Below are 15,265 nucleotides of genomic sequence, written 5' to 3'. Positions count from 1 at the left end.
AGTTTTGTTTGCAAATCCAAAAGTTTTGTTTGCGAATCCAAAAGTTTTGTTTGCGAATCAAAAAGTTTTGTTTGCGAATCCTAAAGTTTTGCTTGCAAATCCAAAAGCTTTGCTTGCTGTTGAGCTGAAACTCGTGGACGGGACCTACGCCGAAAGATGTAAGACACGTCTCTATTGGCCAGTCTCGATCGGAGTGACAGCTTGGCAACATCCACAGTTAGTAACGAGAGAGGGAGCTCCCGATTCCCGCTCTGTCTCATCATGGACTTCAAAACACCCTCTCTCGTTACTAACTGTGGATGTTGCCAAGCTGTCACTCCGATCGAGACTGTCCAATAGAGACGTGTCTTACATCTTTCGGCGTAGGTCCCGCCCATGAGATTCAGCTCAACAGCAAGCAAAGCTTTTGGATTCGCAAGCAAAACTTTAGGATTCGCAAACAAAACTTTTGGATTCGCAAACAAAACTTTTGGATTCGCAAACAAAACTTTTGGATTCGCAAACAAAACTTTTGGATTTGCAAACAAAGCTTTTGGATTCCCATTAATAATTTTTTTATCACATTAATTTATCTTGCAATAAAACATTTTTTGATTGCAGTGTCGATAGTTTTGCTCTCAAATCAATTTTTTGATTGCAGTGTGGAAAGTTTTGCTCTCAAACCTATTTTTTGATTGCAGTGTGGAAAGTTTTGCTCTCAAACCTATTATTTTTGATTGCATAATAAAGACACAAATCTACCTCCATAATAGCTGTTAATCGTGGCGAACACACCCCTACCGCTATCATTCACGTCGCTACTTATTGAAACGCGCCGTGCCCTCATAGAATTATGCACTGCACGAAGCGCAACAACTTGGAACTCGAAATAGGCACCTGTGAGCCTGAGCAGGCGCAATGGTTTGTGAACGCGGATTCGAAACAAGTTGATTTGTTTGTTTCTTGGCACTATTTGAGTGCCTGTGTTTCAGTGTATGTCGGCGATACACATAATGCACATAATTAAATTACCATGCAGCGGTGAGGTAGCATAGTCTGGATTTTTCATGGTAACTCGGCTTGGTAGCTAGCAAGTAGGCTAACCTATAGCCTCCACCCATTGGGGCTGGTAAATTATCAATTCATATTATCATTGTAGCCTATTATTAATAACAATTAAAAAAAAAAAAATATATATATATATATATATATAATATATATATATATATATATATATATATATATATATATATATATATATATATAATTAAAACATACTTATAGATATAAGTGTGTTTTAATAATTATTGATAATAGCCCTGATCAAATTTAGATTGGACGACCCTGCTTGAGTAACCCGTGATGATACGAATTTGAGGTCCAAAGCCAACTGATTGTTTTGTATTAACTATACAAATATAAGACATTAATTTAATCAATATTTTTTGGGATTTGAATTTTATCCTGTTTGCAAGTTATGTTCGTTGTTACCCTGATTCCCAGACAAATATGTCAGGTGGTGGTTATGGATGGGTGTTTGGATCGGCCCATTATAGGCTACTTGGTGTAAGGCTTTAAGCTGATTTTTCCCATTGCGTATTGCTTCTATAATGTAAAAGCTCTCGTTCTATTAATGTTTAATGTTTATCCATAGTATCAGATACAGTGGAAGTACTAACAAATACTGTACAGGTGTCTAAACTCACTCATTCAAAACCATTCCAATATACTCATCCCTCATTAGATTGAATTCCAAAGCGATGCTGTAGGTATCAAGCATTGTATTATCAAAGCCAAAAAACAGCAACACACAATGAGTTTAGTTCACAGATTTATTTATTCCACTTTGGCGTACATTTCAAAAGCAGCTGAAAATAAACCTGGTCTCAGATTTCGTTTGGTATGCTTTTCAATCTATGTTAATGGAGTTCATTATTAGTCAAATGTCAGTGCAGAAAGTAAACATCTGTGGCATTCCTGAGTTATCAAGCCCGGTTCTTTGTTGGTATATATTTTCATAACCTCTTGTCATTGATATTTCACAGTGCAATTAAGAGAGTCACTAATGATCCTAGAAGCCAAATCCATGGCAGAGTGTAACATTACTTATAATAACTGTTCCAGATCACTAGTGACTGATCCCTTTCCATTGTTACTGCGTATTGGAATATGGATAGCACCACACACGGCGGTGTCTCGGGTTCGACCTCGATGAGTAGCGGGATCAGGTACTTCTTTTAATATTGCCTCCTGCTCACGGATGAGCTGGAGGATTTGATGATGGTGGCACCGCCACCACTGCTGGAGCCATATCCACCGCCGATGCTACCACCATAGCCGCTGCTGCCACCAAAGCCGCTGCTGCCACCACCGTACCCGAAGCTGCCGCCGGAGTTGGCGCTGGCGTAGTCTATGGAACAAACAAACAAAAAGGATCAGAATCTGGACATCTGGCAGATAAATGGAGTTCACCAAATCCAAAATGTTTGCGTCATGCTCTATTGATTATTAATTTGCTGCTGATGAACGCAGTGTTTTGTAGTCGGCGCACTTACTGCTGCCACTGGTCTGCTGCACGTGGACTGTGTGAGTGGGGCCACCAGCTGTCAGCCTGTTGAACGAGTGAGGAGATATATTAGATTCACATAAAAAATAAAAAAACAGGAATACAGAATTTCTTCGGTTGATGTCTGGTTTACTATAATCTCAGTTGTACTGTACCTGTCCTCCTCTCCTTCCAGGAGCTTCCTGTAGGTGGCGATCTCAATGTCCAGGGCCAGCTTGACGTTCATCAGCTCCTGGTACTCGCGCACCTGGCGGGCCATGTCCTGCTTGGCTCTCTGGAGGGCATCCTCCAGATCTCTGATGCGGAGCTTGGCGTCCTTCACTGCCAGCTCACCGCGCTCCTCAGCCTCTGCGATCTGTGCTTCCAGAGAAGCCCTCTGTGGGGAGGTATGATGATGATTATTTAGACAGGTATTCTTTCAGATGTCACCGATTCATATTGAATGAGGAACTGTAGTGAATATATACAGAGAGAGGGGTGGTGCCACATTACCTGTGTCTTGACGGAATCGATTTCGTTCTGAAGGCGGGCGATCATGCGGTTCAGCTCAGCCATCTCAGCCTTTGTCGAGCGAAGGTCCTCCCCGTACTGGCCAGCAGAGGACGACATCTCCTCGTACTAGAAGGAGAAAAAAACGAACCTTAAACACAGTCGTTCCAAACAAAACAACCAAAGACCCGTGGCACTGTATAATCATGTTAAGCATATCATTGCACTGACCGGACAAACCAAAGTTCAGTCTCACCTTCTGTTTGTACCAGTCCTCGGCCTCTGCTCTGCTGCGGTTGGCGATGTCCTCATACTGAGCCCGCACTTCGGCGACGATGGAGTCCATGTCCAGGCTCCTGCTGTTGTCCATCTCCACGATGACTGAGGTGTCCTTGATCTGGCTCTGCAGCTCACGGAGCTCCTGGATATCCCAAATAATGTTTAAATAGTTGTTTAAAACTGTCCATTGCCTAATCATTATCGTGGTTTAATATGGTTTGTGCCCTTTGAAATAACACATTGATAGATTACTTACGGTCTCGTAGATGGCCCTGAGGAAGTTGATCTCATCCTGAAGTGCGTCAACCTTAGCCTCCAACTCGACCTTGTTCATGTAGGCACCATCGACATCCTGGAAAGAGAATCATTCCAAAGGTCAGACCGATTGAATCACTTGAATGTACCCCTTATCGAGCTACCCCAGTTGTCTTGCTCCTCCATTCCTACCTTCTTCAGCAGCACAAACTCATTCTCAGCTGCGGCACGCTTGTTGATTTCATCTTCATACCTTTAGAGGGACAAACCAACATTTTAAACAAGGTCACTCTTTTCCTTAGCCACAAGGGGATTAAAGTCTGGTAAGATCTTGCTGTAATTGCTTTGCCCAAAAACACTCACTTGTTCTTGAAGTCCTCCACATTTCCCTGCATGTTCCTCAGCTCTCCCTCCATCTTCATCTTCTCATTGCCCAGGCCGTCGAGCTGTCTGCGCAGGTTGGAGATGTAGGCCTCGAACATGGCGTCGATGTTGGAGTGTGCGGTGGTCTGTTCCTGGAGCAGCTTCCACTTGGTCTCCAGCATCTTGTTCTGCTGCTCCAAGAAGCGCACCTGCAGAGCCACACCGAAGGTAGAATTTGTATTATAACTGTTTCAAAATGTTCAAAATAAAACACAGAAATATTGAAAATGGGGATCCACAATGTTGTCTGGTTTTCTGATGGAATGGTCCTTCTGTGTTGCCACATTATAAATCCCCCCTCCAACAGCAATTGTAATTGGAAACATTGTAAGTGGAAAGCTGAATTGAGTTGAACTCAGTAGTCCAACGAGGAAACGGAGGAGTAGGAGAAAGGTGAATTTGAGGGTGTGTCATGTGCACTGAATAACGTTTAACTTAACAGCTGGGTTACTCAGCCGATGACACACCCTCACCTGGATTGCTAAGCAGATAGCATCACAGGGCCGGGTGTGGCCAGCTACACCCTGTTTGCCACCTAAGTCGCTCGCTAAGTAGAAATGTTGTACACCCTGTCCATGTGGCTGCAACCTGTAGTAGCACGGGCGGAGATCCCATTGTTTGTACTTGAAACAAACCGAGTATTTTAGAGAGGGAAATTGTTTAAACTGATTCAAACTTGTTTATCCAGGCTGCGGGCATATGGCTAGGGGGGGTTATGTGTGTGTATTTATCTGCTTCTGTGTGTTTGTGCGTGGAGCTATGTTTTTCTTGGAGTGCCGTGCTTAGGCATGACTCATCCTAAAACCTCTGTAGAGATGGGAAAGCCACACAGACATCCTAGACGATAAGAAAAACTAGGTGTGGCCGACGGAGCTATCATAAAGACAAAGCAAAAGTACAGCAGGGAAATTTTGTAGGTGTGGTATAGGCCTATTGGGCCCGGTGCCATTTGTATTTTCTTCCATTTGTATATTTGTTTTGTACTAATGAATCCACAATCCTCACTACACCCCAGATAAGGTGTGTGTACTGGCTGTGCAGTCAGATTTCCAAGAGGGCAAAACAGCCCGTTTCACTGGTCTGGCACTGTGTAGCAGAAGCCGACCTTACAGCTGGGTGATAGGCTAGCAATTGCAGACAGACTTTGGACCCATCGGGTGTATGTTGCAAATATATTCATACTAGGGCTGGCTGTCTGCTGGGCAATACACAGGCCCTTCAGATCGTTAGGCGCCACACCCATGTTTAGATAGTGACTTTAAAGGCCAATATGGGGTGTCAAAGTGTTTAACTAATAAAAAATGGTGTTCCTTTTTTTTATTGCTGTCATTAGAATATGTCATGCAATGTTCCTGAAGATACATGATCAGGCGCACACTGTGAACGTTGTGCAGTATATTGTGACTCACAGATCTGGAATTGATTTATTGATTACACGGCAATAGAGATAAGCACCCGCAGATGAGTCCCATCACTTTGTCTGTGCCGTTGACTGACTCCGCCTCCATACATTATTGAAGGACGGAAGCATCGACAGCAAAAACCAGCGCAAAGGAAACCCAGGGACATGCGTAGAAATATCCTCTCTTTAGCAGCTTCAATAAGCAGCAACAGACTATATACTTTTCTTTTTACACAGAAGCTACCCATGATGTGACATTTGAGGACGTTCTGACACTGGCTTGTATGCACACCGGCCAGTAAGAACACACAAACCTGTGTGCAAACAGAGCACACTGTGTTGGCTGCAGGCCCTGTCAACGGGGAAGGGAACGGATACGGCCCTGATCCACTTACCTTGTCGATGAAGGAGGCGAAGCGGTTGTTCAGGGTCTTGATCTGGTCCTTCTCCTGGGTGCGGACGGCCTGGATCAGGGGGTCGATGTCCACGCTGACGGGGGCCAGGAGGCTCTGGTTGACTGTCACAGGTGTGATGGTCTGGTTCATGTAACCGGCACCGCCACCATATGACCCGCCACCGCTGGAGAATGAACCACCACCGCTGGCAAAGCCGCCGCCGCTGCTGAATCCACTGCCGACTCCGCCATAGTTGGAGCTTCTGACACTGAAGCTACTGCCCTGGTTGTTGCCAAAGCCTCCAGACCCGGAACGGATGCTGCGGGACACCACGGTGTTCCTGGAAGATGGTCCAGAGTAGGACTTGGCGCTGAAGCTTCTGCTCATGGTTGCGGTTTTAAGGGTGGTTGACTCTGCTTAAAAAAGCCGAAAAAGCTGCTGCTGGAGGAGGACAGGAGGCAGGAAGGCTTCCAAAGAGTAGTAAAGACCCTGTGAGTGACTTCCTTACTGGCTGTGTTCACTATTTATAGTGGTGGAGAGGCAGAGGGGGCGGGGCCTCCACCTGTAGCTTACTCTCACTTTCCTCTTGTGTCCACCTTGCAGTGTACCTCCCTCGGCCTCGGGCGGGGGGGGGGGGGGGGGGGGGGCAGGAGTGGCTGGTCCTGTAAAACAGGTAGGGAGGGGTTGGTACCAGATAAGCACTGTTGACACACCCTTGTCTGGCTGAAGAGAGAAACAAGGTTGTCCCTATCAATTCTCTTCAAGTTTATTACTTCTTATTTAGAGTAAAGTGAGTAAACAGAAGTTTACTCTTCTGTCTACGAATTTGAACTTTTTTCTTTTAGTTATTTTATACGACAGATACCATGTCCTGAATTTGTATAGTTTATGTTAATACATACAAATCAAACTAAAAAAAAATAAAATCCAAAGTAAGTAGCAAATATACGTTATGTGCAGTTTCCAAAATTAAAAATAAACTGCAAATGAAAGTTTGTCCCTGAAAATAAAAGTCTTAACAGACTTTTGTTTTATTTATTTATTTATTTTTTCAGAAACACATTCCGTGCATTTTTACTCTGGTGTGGCACTTTGCTGTCAAGTTCCTCCTCCTTTCACGCTATTAGAAGAATCCACGCCTTTGTTATGAATGCTTATTTGTGCAGGTTATGTTTGCAACACCCCTGTCATTATTCAATCATATTTGACTATTAAGTTATTAAATAAGGGTACAGCTGGTTATTGGACTCCCAACAGCGCTCCCATCAGCAGAAAGGCCCACAATGGCACCTGCATACGAGAATAATAAATGCAAGGCCGCACTATCTTACCGGTGAGGCACAAGCAAGTCACACATATATATCAGGGTGTATATCATGCAGAGGCACTAAGCACGACAGCTAGAAAACCTTTGACTAGGAAAGACCAGCATACTTTCGGCCTCTTGAGTTACCTATGCAATAACCAACTTCTCTACGCAAACACATGCACACTCTCTCACATACAAGCACACACATGTAAAAAAAAAACACCTAAACACATGCACACACATACAGACCCACACATGCACGAACACGTATGCTCAGAAAAACCTCTTAACGCACACAAATGCATGCACACTCTGGCTAACCAACATCTACAGATACACATGCACACCCACATACCTAACCCAGGACACATGCGTCAGCTTGACATATTTATTTTCATTTAATAAACACTTCTTTGCTAACTCTGGAAGTGCACACAATTGAATGCAAACACTGGAAAGATAGATGGTGTGAGCATATGAAGTATGAATGACCTGCACACGGAGTGACAAAGTGAGACAACATACAGGTTAGGGTAGACCTGGTTTCCATTAGCATGGCTGCAGGTAATTTTATCCTTTCTGTATTTACATGCAGAATGCTGATGCAGATAAAGTGATATTTTTTACTTTAATTATTGTGGTAAAAGTAAAGTAGACATACTTAAAATTAGTAATTTGTCTTCTTGCCCTTTATTTCATCTACTTATATGAGACCTCTTTAGAGACTGAATAAACTAAAACATGTATAGAAACAGCTTTATTGCCCTGGAAAATGTCATCTAACAAGTCTTTGTGATGAACAGTGTTGTCAAATGCTTTGAATGTTGGAGATGAATTACAATAGAAAGTAGAAGTGGTTGGCGCAGTTTGTGTTAAAAGCATTGAATGATGGCTTTGTTCTTGTTTGAGGATCACGCAGAACTGGAATGTGAATGTCTGAGAATCAGTGCCTGAGCTTATGATGGTGATTGATGAAAAATTATTTGATAGTGTCACATCTGCAGTTGTATTTAACTTCAAATTCTTTAAATTATTTAAATTAATAGGAAGCTGATATCCAACTAGAATTAGTGTGGTGTTTGTTCTAAGAATTGCAATGAAGTCGCTTTTAAATATATTATTAACAATCTTTTTTGTATCGCCGTTGCTCAGGTCTGCCTCACTGCATGATGGCAGGGAGTGAACAAAAGTTGATCCGTGCCAGTAAGTTACCACTATTTTGTACTCCTTCGAACTGTGCACTCAGAAAAACCTTTAATCGTGAGTTGTCTGAGTTTACTTTTACAATGCGGCACAATCTTGTAGAATTGCATACTGGGAGTGCACACACTGTATATTTAAAGGTTTTTGTTGGTTCCTTAATTTCTCAGGTTCTACCACACAATGGGAACAAAACCAATCACTCAAGGGAATTATCCTATTCATAGGATTATACAGTGTAGTTTTCTTATGCAGCAGCATTGGGCAACTTGATTTCATTGTCTTTCATTTCACATCTCTGACCGAACCAATGTTGAGGATCGTTTTGCATAGAGTTGCTTCACTCACAACACATGAATCCTATTTCATAAGGGAAATAATAAGTAAGAATTGATAGGCCTTGGGTCAAACTAAATAAGTAGGTGAACTGAAATTTCTTTGTACACTGACTCAGTTAATTTAATTAAAGTGGCAGTAAACAAATCATTTTTATTTCTGTGGTAATATATCTTCAACAACTTAATGATCTTGATTTTAATACGATGATGCTGTGGCCTGAAGCATTGCTGGAGGATAAGCAGCAAATCCCACAGAACAACTCCACTCCAGGATACCGCAATATGTATATTAAATAACTGCAGATATATCTATAATTTGATTATCAGCCGATATATCGATAAGTCTTTTTTACTCCCTTATATCTGCATCGGCTTCAGCCCCTAAAGTAGAGTATCAGTTGGGCTCTAGTATAATCCAATGGTTTTGTCTGTCTCCGCCAACCATTTTGGAAACTGATTATTCTTTTCGTTTATTTTAATTTACTGTTTGACATGATGAAGGAGGTGCACCGGCAGGAAGGTGTACCCCTTTTTTATGTCTCGGTGTCAAATTCGAGGTGAAACAGGAGGTTCTACTAAGAGCTGGGAATGGTGGTGGTCTTTGGTGGTCTTTCTAAATGTTCTGTACCAGTACCATGTTAAATCTTAGCATTCAGCATGATTGACATAGTCAATCTCATTTTTGATTCAGATTAATTTAGTCAGGATTAAGGCGTGTGTAAGACTACTGGTTTGGGAAATGCCATTTCAGCAGATCCGGATTGAATGACAATTTATCTAAAATTAGTTTTAATCACTGTGAAGAAAACCAACCATACATGTAGTAGAGACAAAATGTGCCTTCCCTCCCACAGCAATTGCAACTAAATGTATTTATATATAAGGCATTTCTTACACAAAATGCTAACTGTTCAAACAAAAGACTAAAGAGCTATGTCTAAAGTATTTCTGCTACAAGCATTCATTGGCTCAGCTTTCTGATTCTGGTGTTGCAGCAACAGGTTTCAGTAAGAATGCTTTTACAGAGCAGCCTTAGGATCATCCAGACCTGTTCAACAGATCAAAGCACAATGGGCTGTGGTAATTGACCTTATTGCTTCAACATTGTTATTCTACTTTTTCTTGTTTTATTTAAAAAAGCTGGAATAGCCATCCAAGAAATAACTTATGTAAGTGCTTCAGGGATTTAACAATAAGAATCTGATAATGAAGAATGCATCATGTACATACTGCCGGAGGAACATAACGAGGAGCTTGAAGTTGCTTAACCAGAGTTGTGGGACTCCAGGCGTCCACACCCACCAGACTCTGAGCTCAGATATGACAAGTCCACCTCATTAGGTGAGTGCTGCCTGCAGCACTCAACTATTGTTCTTAGGTTTTATTCTTTCTTTCTTTCTTTCTTTCTTTCTTTCTTTCTTTCTTTCTTTCTTTCTTTCTTTCTTTCTTTCTTTCTTTCTTTCTTTCTTTCTTTCTTTCTTTCTTTCTTATTCTCCACAAATTTTGGGACCTAACTCTTATACACGTTCAGAATAGCTTGGAATCCCGCGCTTCTTTTCAGAATTTAAAAATATTTTATACTTTTTAAAATATTCTACTTCTAAAATACTATATTTTTTTCAACATGGGAGTCAATGGGTGGACTGGCTTCGTTTTCAGCTGTTTTCATTGAAGACGTCTGCCCATTCTGACACTCTTACTCCATAAGACATCGTAACTTAATCTTTTTTCAACCATTTTTCGTTCAAACCATTTAAAAAAATCTACACACTTGTATCTTCAATAATATTCATGCGGAATTTCGATATCATTTAAACATTATTCAGAATCACAGTTTTGGTTTCATACCGGCGTTGTTTTCAGTTGATCTTATTGATTTGCGTTGACGCTGGAGCGTGAGGACGTTCAGCAGTGTTGCCAGATTGGGCAGTTTTTCCCGCCAGATGGGCTACTTTTGGAAGACGTTCAGGCAGTGTTGCCAGATTGGGCTGTTTTCCCCGCTCTATTGGGCTACTTTTAATAACGCACCGACTCGCTATTCTCTTAGGCCCCGTCCACACTAACCCGGGTAAATCTACAAACGCATAAATATTTATCCGTTTAGCCCTTCTGTCCACACTAAAACTGAGAATTCCATCACTGAAAACTATGCTTTTCGAAAATGATTGCAGAGGTGGATAAATGTGAAAACGCTGGGTTCGCATTGTAGTGTGGACAGGGTAGACGAAGCTTTCAGAAACGATCACGTTCGATTGCCATGACGCTGCCACAAGCATAGGCTCGAGACTGAGACGCTCATCAAAAAAATGGCAGGGGAAATGCAAATGATGATCTCTCTGTACAATGTACTAATTTATCTCCAGATACAACTTTACATATTGGCTCAAACATATTCGTTGCTCCAACGCCAGAGGCGAGCGCTGTACTAGATGTTTTTATGTGATGGTTAAAAAACCCAAAAGACAGCAGTTCAAACCGTAGTTGGAGTGGCGTTTCTGGACAAGACCGGGTCGATTAACCAGCTGATCAAATGTAAATATCAGCTGATCGCACGCCTGCAATCTAAACAGAGAGGCGTGGCGGAGTTGCGTAACCATTTTTTTTACATTTACCCGGGTTAGTGTGGACGGGGCCTTAAAGACACACACACACACACACACACACACACACACACACACACACACACACACACACACACACACACACACACACACACACACACACACACACACACACACACACAAACACACACATTAGCAGTGCAGGGCAATACATTTGACCTTTCAGATTCTTCAGTTCAATTCATTTTACATTTTTAGCAATGCTTTGTGCTTTTCCTCAATAGTATCCGTCTGTTTCCTGCAAGACGGAGGCGTGACTTGTAGTTGGCGTACCTTGTAGTAGGAGGCATCTCTTGTACTTTTCTAAATCGCGAAGTGTGACTTGTAGTAGGCGTAACTTGTAGTAGAAGGCGTGTCTTGTACTTTTCCAATTTGCGGAAGTAGGCAATAGTATCCGCCATGCAAGACGGAGGCGTGATTTGCAGTAGGAGGCGTGACTTGTAGTAGGAGGCGTGTCTTGTACTTTTCTAAATCATGGAGGTGGGAGGCGTGTCTAGTACTTATAGAGTATACAATACTTTTTTTACCGCGAAAAGAGGAAGATCTTGCGTGGATCGCAATTTAGAAAAGTACAAGACACGCCTCCTCCTACTACAAGTTACGCCTACTACAAGTTACGCATCCGTCTTGCAGGACGCAGACAGACCCTACTCCTTTTCCTTCAGCTGTCACTTTATTTGTTTCCAACCATTTACATTTTCTTAAATGGTGTGCATGTTTACATTGTTTACTACATTTAGACTTTTGAAACTTTGTTCAAATCCCTTCACTTGATTTAAGCCATTTAAAGTTTCTTTATGTCTTAATCTATGTGGCTTTATTAAAATATTTTCAACCTCACTTTGCACTACTATATTTTCTGCAGGAAATGCATTTTCTAGTTTTTTTTAGTGGTTCTTGAACTATCTTTAATAATCTACGTATTTCTGCATCACTACATTGGCTGATCTGAAGTTGGAAAGTAGAGGGATAGATGTTGTTTTAGTTGTACCTTTTCGTTTTGAGGTCTACCCCCATGCCATATTTCCAATGACCCCTAGGGGAACGTGTACCCCCACTCCGGTGTACTGATTGGGTTGTTTTGAATTTGGACCCCAATGTTTGCACTCTACCTGTAGGCATTCCTGAGCAAGCAAGACCCATAGCCAGGGCCGACGGACTGCGGGGGAAAGTGAGACAGTTGTGGGGGGGCCCAAGGCAGAGGGGGGGCCCATGGCAATAATAAAAAAAAATAATAATAATAATCTACCCGCCCATAATGTTAGGAGTCGCACACGGCCACGTCCCCCCCCCCCCCCGTCAACAATTGCTCCCTACCCCCCCCCCGTCCCCGTCCCCCGTCAACAATCCAGCACAGGGGGGCCCTTCAGTACCTCTTGTATAGGGGCCCAGGATTTGGTGCAACAGCCCTGCCCATAGCCCGTACCTTCCTGTACCTGATCTTAAGTAATATTAAATAATAAATTAACTTGTTTTTTCCCCTGGTAAGATCATCTGCCAGTACAGCTTGGGCCACAATTGCTACACTGACCAAGCCTAATACAATCTAAACCCAGACCATCCCAACCAAACCCCAGCTCCCCACCCTAATCCCGTTTAATGTGGATGCTAGTAAAACCACAGAGCTTGTGGTTCTGGCATCCAAGGCATTGCTCCGGGAGGTAACCTTTCCCCATTTTATGTCCGGCTCGAATCTGGCCTGAAGGGTGAGCCTTCCTTGAAGTCTGCGACAGACTTCAAGGAAGGCTCACCCTTCAGGCCAGATTCGAGCCGGACATAAAATCTGCCCTTGTACCCTCTGAAAAATATCTCATCTACTCATCATCCCTCCACTGGCTCCCAGTCAAGTCCCATGTTACTTCCAAATTCCTACTCCTCACCTACAAGTCCTATCCATACCTCTGCCACACTTTAGCCCCCTTCGCAGAACCTCTGTTACTCTAACAAGGTACTGCTAACCACCACCCACACCAGTTTGCTGACTTTTGGGATAGAGCTTCAGGACGGAAAAACTCCTCCCTACTGAGCTCTCTACTGGTTCCATTGAGTTCTTTAGCAAGGGGCTTTTATCAGCCAAAAACCTTTGGATTACGTTACAGATTATGCTTCCCTGAAGGAAACATTACATGTACTTCATTGAGTATATTACAAAAAAAGCGGTTGTGTATAAGCCCACTTAGTCAAGTCCACAAGTCCATAGCCGAGAGAAACGTTTGCTCTCATCTTATACGTGACAATCATGGACAAAGCACAGACATAGTTGAGGTCAGGAGAATTTTTTTAGCATGCGGCACAAGGGTGATACCGCTGCTATTTGCAGACGATGTTGTACTTTATACTTCATTGCAGAGTGACCTCTAGCACGCTGTGGAAGCTGTTCACAGTCGTGTGTGAAGTGGTGAGTATGCCACTCCACATCTCCAGGTCTCCAACAGGGATCCCCCCCTAGAGGAGCTGCATAGGAAAGTGCCAGGAAAAGGGTCCCTGCTGCTCTACCGAACCTGCTTTCACTGCGATTGATTATCAACTTTTGGGCATGAATAGCCACAGGCCACAGGACAGAATTGGAGTGAGGCTGTGGCTACGCTTAATACTTCCATTTTAAAAGCTGCTGTCACAACCAATGGTGTCAGCTAATGTCGACCAACTGGTTATTTGTCATTTCCGATCGTGCCCGCAGTAGATGCAATAGAAAAATGCTCTACCAATGGAGTAAGCCACACCCAAAACCATTCATTGAAACAATGCAGAATATATTTTGACTTATTTCATTAATCACACTTTGAGCTCGGCCTCACTAGAGATTTAAACAATAACTAAAATCAAGACTGGGATTATATTTGTATTATTACTGTAATCATCACCAGGGACTACAACAAGTCAAAATTATCCAGATGGTATCATACCATTTTCCATGCTTTGTCAATAATATACATATGACGAGTTCTACAGCTTTACGATATGACACACATCTCCACCAAAAACTCAATAGCAATACAAAAATATATATCGATCCTCAGTCCTCCGTACTGCGATGTCTTCATTAAATGAGGAAACACCATCAGATTGTCAAAGCTTTTTGACAGAGACTCACACCCTTTCAGGCTTGCTTTAGCTTCCCCATAGAGATGTGGGTGTGTCTACTTGGACATTTGATTGAATCAGATTTGACACCGAACTCAGGCTTTCACCACCTTTAACGGTGCACACCCATGAGAGCTATCATCGTCTAGAATAACACTGCAAAAAAAATGTGGTTAGGCAGCAATGAACGCATAACAAACGCTAAACAAGGGCTCCTGTAGCAAAAGCAGAGATCATTATATCCTAATGAATGTGAAAATTACAAGAGTAAATGTTAAGTGAAAAATATTTATAAATAGTGATAAATCCCTCATTGTTCTGGATTAGTGGCCCTTCAACTCTACAACATCCCATGCACAACAGACATAATTCTAGTGCATGTGCTGACATGCATTAGACCAAAGGGACACACCTTAACAGTGTGTTTCTTTGGTAATAGACAGACACAATGAGTAATGTCTTTCCAATGAATTAGCTTGCCAACAGAACCCAGAATTCATGAATGAACGAGCAGTTACCAATACTATACACCTGTTTTTGTGTGAGAGTGACTGAGTGTGATGATGTCAGTCAACAGTGTAGTAGATGTGCAGGTGCAATATCTTCCTAGAATTGTATCTGTTTTGAGTGGAACACATCTGTTCCACTCTACCGTCATCAAACCAACCGTATGTTACCTGACGTGATTTGGAAAACATCACGCTGTTAGAATCGATTCACAGCACTTAGACTGGGAATCTGACTAAGCTGTGCCGGGCCTTGCCTCTGGCTCACCCTCGTCCGCGTCCACGCTTCTCATGCGAGACGCTCGATGGTCTCGCAAATCAGACCAAAGGCTTCTGGGTCTAAGATAAAACACTTCATGACTGCTGGTATCACACCCAGAGAGAACTCTTGCCTTTACCCCTACACAGGGAATCCATTT

The 15,265-nt window shown here is 42.6% G+C and overlaps 1 protein-coding gene across 1 annotated transcript; it reads right to left on the bottom strand.

Annotated features, from left to right (window-relative positions):
• Positions 1 to 1,769: 1,769 nt before the first annotated feature.
• On the bottom strand, positions 1,770 to 6,285 carry LOC130402313 (intermediate filament protein ON3-like). The gene is made up of 9 exons (XM_056606465.1): positions 5,789 to 6,285; positions 3,932 to 4,140; positions 3,761 to 3,821; positions 3,570 to 3,665; positions 3,291 to 3,455; positions 3,038 to 3,163; positions 2,701 to 2,921; positions 2,535 to 2,590; positions 1,770 to 2,389 (listed from the first exon to the last, which is right to left on the bottom strand). The coding sequence occupies exons 1-9, from the start codon at positions 6,173 to 6,175 to the stop codon at positions 2,217 to 2,219; spliced, it is 1,494 nt and encodes a 497-aa protein (XP_056462440.1). The 5' UTR covers positions 6,176 to 6,285; the 3' UTR covers positions 1,770 to 2,216.
• Between the last annotated feature and the right edge of the window lie 8,980 nt (positions 6,286 to 15,265).

The sequence above is a fragment of the Gadus chalcogrammus genome, chromosome 13 (genome assembly GCF_026213295.1).
Source record: "Gadus chalcogrammus isolate NIFS_2021 chromosome 13, NIFS_Gcha_1.0, whole genome shotgun sequence".
NCBI classification, from domain to species: Eukaryota; Metazoa; Chordata; class Actinopteri; order Gadiformes; family Gadidae; genus Gadus; species Gadus chalcogrammus.
The sequence above is the reverse complement of the archived record's forward strand: the minus strand, read 5'-3'. Positions and strand labels throughout refer to the sequence as shown.